This window comes from Gavialis gangeticus, unplaced genomic scaffold (genome assembly GCF_001723915.1).
Source record: "Gavialis gangeticus isolate Ggan-Ray unplaced genomic scaffold, GavGan_comp1, whole genome shotgun sequence".
Lineage (NCBI taxonomy): Eukaryota > Metazoa > Chordata > Crocodylia > Gavialidae > Gavialis > Gavialis gangeticus.
Genome location: NW_017729011.1, coordinates 16,475,422 through 16,483,664, shown reverse-complemented (window position 1 = coordinate 16,483,664; position 8,243 = coordinate 16,475,422). Strand labels below are relative to the sequence as shown.

The 8,243-nt window shown below is 53.3% G+C and overlaps 1 protein-coding gene across 1 annotated transcript in view; it reads right to left on the bottom strand.

The window, feature by feature from the left end:
* Positions 1 to 8,243, bottom strand: part of ASS1 (argininosuccinate synthase 1) — a 91,265-nt gene that overhangs the window by 73,729 nt on the left and 9,293 nt on the right. The window contains exons 2-5 of the mRNA XM_019510672.1: positions 5,715 to 5,774; positions 4,574 to 4,686; positions 3,372 to 3,440; positions 1,759 to 1,947 (exon numbers count right to left, since the gene is read on the bottom strand). Of these exons, the coding sequence (XP_019366217.1) occupies positions 1,759 to 1,947; positions 3,372 to 3,440; positions 4,574 to 4,681 (366 nt within the window). The 5' untranslated portion in view covers positions 4,682 to 4,686; positions 5,715 to 5,774. The remainder of the gene's footprint in view (positions 1 to 1,758; positions 1,948 to 3,371; positions 3,441 to 4,573; positions 4,687 to 5,714; positions 5,775 to 8,243) is intronic.

Below are 8,243 nucleotides of genomic sequence, written 5' to 3'. Positions count from 1 at the left end.
GCTCACTTCATCACCTGTGCCTCCCATCTCTTCAGGGCAGTCCAAATGAGGAGAACCAGCCCCACCTGCTAACCCTCAAGCAGTTGGAGCAGAGCTTTCAGGTGAGGAGAGAAAAAGATTAGTCCTAAAATAAAAGGAGGGTGGAAGGTACTGGTACGACTTAAAAACATCCATTTCTGCATCGCCTCTCAGAACTGCAGCAGCCCTGAGCTGCAGAAGTGGGCAGTCCTGCCCCTCAGCACCTCCCCTAGTGCCACACCTTGCCCGCAGCACCCGCTTCCACAACTGGGGCCCAGGCAGCAAGAGGGGCCATTGGCTGCACTGCTGCCCGGGTATCCTCCAGCCCTGACGGCCTCAGCACCACCGCTGGAGCATTCCCCACGCACCAGACACATGCAATCACATGCACCCCCCCAGGAGAAAAACAAGCTGTTCCAGATCAGAGATTTGCAGCAATTTTCTCCTTCCATCTCCCTTGGAATATGACCAGTGAGGTCAAAGGAAGTCCTTCTTTATCCCCCTTGAAGCATGCCTGGGATGTTTTTATCCTAAGAGCAGATTCTGCCCAGAATTGACTGCATGTGGGAGTTTCCATCCCCGGGGACATTTAATATTTCCAAATTTATTAAAGACCCCGAGTAAGTTAATATATCCTGACATGGAAGAGACAATTCAGAAGAGTCTCAGCTTGGAAGTTTGGATTCAGTGCATCTACACATGCACTTTAATGCTCATTGGCCTATTTTAATGTACATTAAAGCATCACTTTAAATACCATGCTACTTAGTTAATGCTCATTAAAATAGGCTAATGCACAGTAAGTGTCACTTAAAAATCATGATCTTTAATTAATGCGCATTAAGATAGGCCAATGCATATTTTCTTAGTACTTTACAATGGAAGTACTAGATTTAATGTGTGTTAACTAAAGCACGTTAATGCATGCATGTTAATGTAGACGCGCCCAGTTTTGACTTTAATCTACATCCATTCAGCTGCACATCATGTCTATAGAAGATGTTGTCCCAAAAACCTCATGCTCCCATTTCTCCTCTCTGAGCCAGGCTCCCAGGCCAGTCCAACAATGTGCCACAGCTATGGCACTTCAATAATGCACCATGGCAATGGGTATAATGGCTGAGGGAAGTGCATTCTGGGAAATGTAGCCTAGTCTACTAAAATTGCCAGGAGGCATCAGGACAACTCAGGCAGGCACAGGATTCATATCAGATAGCCCAAAACACTTTGGTTCAGCTCAACAGCCCCAAATATTTTGTCCTGGTTTCCCAAAGGATAAAAAAAATGAAGAAGTATGGTAACATTTTACTTGGGAAACCTGACATTTTTTTCAAGCTACATTTTCCATTAAAAAATATGGAAATAAAATTCCCAGCCAAGAGTCCTAGAGAAGGGACACATGTAACCTTGACCAAATCATCTTCCTATGTCCCTGGTTACAGGGTGAAAGAGAAGGGAGCTCATGTCGCCCAGGGGATGGGGGTGGCAAGCAGGCTAATTCCCCGACACAGTAAAGGATCCAGGTCTGTTTGGAAGGTGGCAACAAGTGCTTATTGCTGCTCTGTAATGACCCAAGGAGACAGCTAAGAGTGTGATGGATGACCACAAATTGCATTTCAAGGCCCAAATGTATCCGAGCTGGTCCTTGGGGAAGCTCCATGCTCACCCATCAGGGAATCCCATATTCACAAGCACCCAAAACCCAACTTAGACTAAGGTAAACCTCTTCCCTTCCTTTACCTTCCCCGTGGCTCCATGGGAGACGTACTGAGCCCCTTCCTTCTGGGCGATTTCCACCTGCTTACGTGCAATGCAAGGCCTGGCCAACGAGGTGCCCAGGAGATACCGGTCCTCATACAGGGCATTGGCCTGGACTGCCAGCCAGATGAACTCCTCCACAAATTCCCTGCTGATGTCCTCGATGTAAACCTGCAGAAGGAGAAAGCCCCAAGCAATGAGAGTGGCCTAGGAAACTCCTATCGGCATAGGGTGCTTGGAACTGGTGGGGATGGTCTATTTATCATTAGACCTCACCCTGCTCCACAGCGTCCCACTGGCTGCACCCATAGTCCTCATTTTTTTTCTCAGACTCCAGAAAGATCCAGCTACATTTTCTTCGAAGAATGGGCCCAATTCATCCCTGGTGCAGCATCATAAAGTTCAATGGATGGTGTAACGGTACTAGTACAACTAATGAGTCAAATGAGAATTTTCCCTCTTCTAGTGACTTGTAAAAGGTTCTGCATCAACAGCTCTGGAAAACAAACCACTCCAAGAACAGATATTTGATGGCAGAAACTTCTTTATGGCACCCAATGCCCCCAAAATGGAGTGAATCCAAATCCAGCTGTCCTTGTCTGGGTGCAACCAGCAGCCTATTCCTCCATATGCAACCCCTGGTACCCACCAACACCTCAAGGGCATCTTCTGATATTTAGAGGCAGGAAGAGAAAGTTTTAGAGGAACAATTTTAAAAAACCCAAAAAATTATGGCAGGAAAAGGATTTTTTAAAAACAGGGTAAAATAAATAGATGAAGAGGAAAAGAAACAGGGAATGAGAGAAAGCATAGGAAAGAGGTGCTGACATTTAGATGGAAGAGAAGAGAAAACAGGACAGGAACTTGGGTAGAAGCTAAAGAAGAGATAGCCTTTAGTTCCTGCTCCAGGAAGATGGATCCTAAACTTCCCAGGCCAAAAGCTTTGCAGGCTGGCATCCACCTTCATCATCCAACTGTGGGTTGAGAAAGGGGAGAGGAACCCCATGAAGCACTTCTTACAACTTGGGAACCCCTGCTATGGAGAGCTGGCTCCATGCAGTGCTTTGCACCTGGGCGTTAACAGCAGCTCGGTAATCTGTAGGTGAGAGGAATCGCCGGAAATGCTCCTGGCTTCATGCAGGAGGAAGGGTAGCTGGCCATCCTTACCAGAGGTGGCCCAGCTCTGAGGCTGGAGATGGCCCCCCCCGTTTGAGTGCGCAGGTCCCAATGGCCCAATGGGGCCATAAGGCTGCATAGATGCACCACACAGACTGTGTGGGGGCATGAGGGATGGCCCCCCTTCTGGTGGCAGGGCACACAGAGGAAGTAAATAGCTGTTTAGCATTGCAGGGACAGCAGCTCTCCCACCGCCCAAATGGCAGAGGTCTAGATTCATGGTCCAGAATCCCAGCCCAGCCCCCCTGTGCATCGACTACGTATTTTATTCAGTACTCCTGCCCTCGATCTGCCGGGGAGGGCTCATTACTTTAGCCCCTGCCAGGACCTGCAGGTCTGTTGCCCTCCTCGGCATGAGAGGAGGGAGAGGCCTTTGAATAACACGGAGCAGCACAGGAGATGCTGGGGGCTGGCGTTACCTTTTTGGCTCCCAGGCTCAGCGCTTTCTTTCTCGCCTCTTCGAAGTTCTCATTCTGCCCAATGTTGGCCTGGAAACGAGAATGAGAGAAAGCACAAGAAGTGAGGACCTGGAACGTGAACTCAACCCCGCCAAGCTCTGGCCAAGGAGTCTCCAAGACTGTGGAGCAAGGAGGAACCCAGAATCCTCTGGCCTTATCCCACGGGGAAAGATGACCCCGAAGGGCAGAAGGCTCCAGGCTATGGCGGGGTTAGAGTGGAGGTCCCGCTTGCCCCAGCTGCATGGCTAGAGGACACCCCTACCTGACAGCGAAGGCTGCCCTCAGCCAGGGGAGATCCCATTCACTGCCCGGGCTGCTGAGACACGTGCCGGGAGGACTCCAACCCCGTTCCTGCGATGAGCCCAAGCCCGAGGATGTACGGCTGTGCCGGTGACCCTTGCCCATCGAGCAGTGGGAATGATGCTCCACTCTGTTTGCTATTAACCTTTACCAGCCTCCCCAGGCCATGCATGGCCACATCCCCTTTTCTGCTGTGACCCAGCCATTAAATCCCTGCTGCCACAACAATCCCTGACCCAGAGTCCAGGCTGATTCTCATGACCCCCTGCCAGCTGGATCAGTGCCTGGTCCCTTGGCACATACCCAGCTGGTCTCTGCCACTCCAGGAGGCTAATAGGGAAAGGGTTGGCAATTGGGTGCATTCCCCTGGAACCCATTAATGAGGCCTCACACCTGCCCATTTCCCACCTGGCATAATGAGATGCAGCCCATAGCTCTGCTAGGCCACGGGGGGAATGCTGGGGTCCAGTGGCCCATCCCCAGGGAGGGTGGTCACACCTCTCTCTTGCTGTACAGGGAGGGTGTCCCAGCCCTAGCAGGCTCCTCCATGGCCCCACATGTTCTGAGAAGCGTTATATTATACAGAAAGCAACAGAGCATTGCTGCAGCCTCAGCTGCCATGCGAGCAGAGCTCAAGGAGCACTGGGGTGCAAACACCGCTGTGATTTGTAGAGTCCAGTCAACCCGTCCCCCCAAGCAGATCCCCCCCTGCTCCTGCTGTCACACCAGGCTCTGCCCCTGCCAGGCAGAGAGAACAGAAGCACTTGGCTGCTGAGAGCCCATCACACACCCTGCCTTGCCCACCCGAGGGAGACAGGCTAGCAAAGCCAGGGAGCACAGGGAGACAGGCTGTAGCTTCTTACCAGGTAAGCAATCACATCATAGCCTTGCTCCTTCAGCCAGACCAGGATGCAGGAGGTGTCCAGGCCGCCGCTGTAGGCAAGCACCACCGTGCCCTTGGACTGAGACATGGTACCTGGGGGAAGCAAGGGAGCACAGTCATGCCCCAGCCACCACGCTGGGACAGCCAGGGCTCTGCCACCCAGCACTAGGTGGAGAGAGACTGGAACCTGACAGATGCCCTCATGCTGCAAGGCCATCAACCTTATGCCCATTTTACATAGCGGGGAAACCAAGGCACGGAGCGGGGAAGTCACTCAGCGAATGAATGGCAGAGCCGAGACTAGGAACCCAAGTCCAACTCCCCATGCTCCAAGCACAAGGTGATGACCTCTCAGTGCAGGGATGCCTGGCTGGCATCTCACGCATACCCCCAAAGCAAACATTTATTTCCTACAAGAGAAAAAGCTCCTCTTGCCCTTGAAGGGTGGTGGGGGGCAGCACCAGAGACAAAAAATCATCTAGCTTTCCCCCAACACCCTCCTGGTCCAGGCTGCTCTGGCTTAGCTCACAGACCGGAGGAGCCTGCTAGGGGAAATGGCACAATGTGGCAGGAGACAAAAAACAGCCCAGCAGACAGATTCATTTGGACTGTGAGAGAGCGTCTGGATCGTCAGAGGAATGAAGAACTGCTGGAGAAGGGCCAAGGCCCCTGACGGAGCAAGCACTGGTGAAGTACCAGGGACCAACAGGTCGTAGAGAGCTGCTGCTGCCATGGGCAGAGGGGTTAATGGAGGGGGGAAGTCTTGGGGCATGCTCTGCAGTAGCAAGCAGCAAACTCATAGGACCATGGTCATGCATTACAGAGCCTAACCCCAGGAGATGGGCATGGGCAACACTGGACCGGCACGTGCCACTGGACCCCTCACTGGATGGGACCAGGGAACAGGCCAGATGTGGGTCACTTCACTAATGACCCCAGGCTGTAGCAATGGGCCCAGGGGTGGGTTTCTTTGCTGCTGCAGCTCCATGTCACGTTAAAGCATGCCTGACAGCAAAACCCAAAACCCCACCAAAACACCCGGTTTGCATGGGAAGGGAGATCAAGCAATGGAAAGGAGAGCAGCTAAGGACGAGGCACGTCAAGCAGCAGGGCACAGTTACCTCCGCTCCGATGGCTGACCAGGACCTTCGGGCTCCTTCCTCAAGCACTCAGCAAACTCTCTGCAAAGGAACCAAGCAAGTGAGACTGCTGCAGCCAAGTGTGTCCCCTGGAGACCCCAGGGACGTGCGATTGAGATGGAGTTCGGAGTGAGACACGGAGGCACAACCAAGCAGGGCTGGCAGCTTCCAGGACAGTGCAGGGTCCTGATCCCGCACACGGCGAGCAGAAATGGAGACCCTGCCCTAGCAGGGAAGTGCAGTGGCCCACCAGGTGCAGCTGGTGCCCCCCTGCAGAATCCAGCCAGCTGCAACCTGCTCCCCAGGCCGGGATGATGCATTTGCTGCACAAAAGACGCCACAGCCTGCTTCCTACTGACATGGACACGATACTACAGCATCCAAGGGGCTCACACAGATGCGTCCACCAAACAAGTGCCTGATTATTACTGCTTTAAGCAACGAAGCCCCCACTGGGCAGGGGAAGACCACAGCACTGGCTTCAGAGTCCAACTGCTGTGCAGGTAATACTGGGGGTTGATGACCAGGAAGAGTCTCGTGGGAGGGCCAAGGGCTCTGTGCTACATGTGCCAAGGGAAGCCTGAGGGCAAAACTGCTGCCGAGCCCTGGAGAGGCATTTCAGAGATGGCTCAGGAAAAAAAAAAAGAGGAGGGAGGGTCTTGCACTTGGCTGTCAGGCTGGGACCTGGGAGATCTGGGGTCCAACGGCAGCTAGCACAGACACCTGGCAAGCCCTTAGACCGGGCTTGCGAGCTGGGGTTTCATTAGTCTGCCAGACCAGTGGGGCTGGATTTCCCAAAGAAACCTGTGCTTCAGATGCCAACAGCTGGGAAATCCAGCTCCAGCAGTGGGTGCCCAGTTCTTAAGCAAACCCTGGCCTTAAGTCTCCTCCCTCCTGCCCTCTGGGTACATCTATGCTGCAGTCGCCGGGGCAGGGATGTGACCATTGATGCAGCCATGTCCAAGCTGGTTTTCATCTTTCCAGCATGGGCCAGCTGCCCACATAAGTCCCCAGGGTCCCAGGCAAGCATCTGCCCTCATATCCAGGCAAGCGAGCTGGAAGCTAGCGCAGGTTTGTGCACGCATGCTGCAGTCGCATGGGGCTGGCACCCCTGTTTGTCTGTCCAACCGGCTTAGATTGCAGGCTCCTGTCTGTCATCTGCTACATGCTACCAGGATGGAGCCCTGACTTTGGCAGGGGCTTCTGGGCACTGCCAGGATGTCAACAATAATAGAGAAGGGCTGGTTCGGGCACCTGAAAGTCACATCCTGCATCGCAGGAGGACCGTTCTTCTTAGATTTGCGCTAAGGCCTCACAGAGGATGTCCATGCCAGGGGCAGCAAGCTGTGAATAATGAGCATTTTCCCTCTTTCAAGCTCTTTGCAAACATTGGCTCTTACACTGCCCTCCCCATTGACACAAAGGAAGATGAAGGAGATGCCCGAAGCTGCAGAGAAAGTCACTGCCAGAGCTAGAGCCAGAACTTGGGGCTTCCACCGCCGCTCTCCCTCCCTGCACGGTCACCACGTGTTAAGCACCCCATACACCTAAATATCAGCCCCACATGCACGCCCCTTCTAGGCAGATCTGCTAATCGATTTACAAAGATCAGGCAGATTAACAGCAAATGCCTCCACTCTTCACATGGGGACACTCAATAGGAGACCCGGAGCTTAACCGGCCCTGCAGAGCAACGGGACTTTTAGCAATCTCAACTCACAGGCAGAAATAAACCCACGGCTTTGTGTAGCAGGTGAAATTTCTCAAGAGACAGCCTTCAAATGGCATTACCAGCCATTGCTTCCCCTGTGTCTGGGTATGCCGTGTCACTCGCACTGTCACCCAGTGTGGACACACACTCAGGTTGATGCTTTCTCAAGCCGGTGGAGGGAAATATTGTCCTACACGCCCACATATCCCTTCACCCCTGCATAAACGGGCTGGAAGATCCCTGGTAGGAAGGAAGGATCCTTATGCTACTGCAAACACCAGCCAAAAAGCTCACAACCCCCCGCTGCATGTCCTCCGCAGCTGTGGAGGATCTCTCAGCCCCCCGCAGATCGTCCTGGACCGGAGCAGCAGAGCTCCCTGTGCTGGGGCGCAGCATTCGAGGGGCATCACCAGGGGTATTTGATCAAGGACAGAGTGAGGCCAGGAACCCCGTTCTTCTGACCCCTCATTCAAGACCAACTTTCTATCCTCTCTTTGAGTGAACTGGAAAGTACCTGGTGGCATACTCAGTAACAGTACCTGCAGGAGCGAGACGGAGCACACGCAGCCCGTTGGCTTTGGAGGGAGGGATGTGTTGTACGCAGAAGCGCCTGGGACAGCAGGGATGCACACTAGACTATGTTGCCTACGGTAGCGCTGGTTAACTGCTCCAAGGCTACAATAAAACCCACCGTTCGAATCTACCCGCCGGTCTGGGTATGCAACACTAGCATGGCAGGAAGTTTCCAACCCTGCAAGGCCCAGCAGTAGGGGACGAACTCATCTGAACCCAGAGCCACA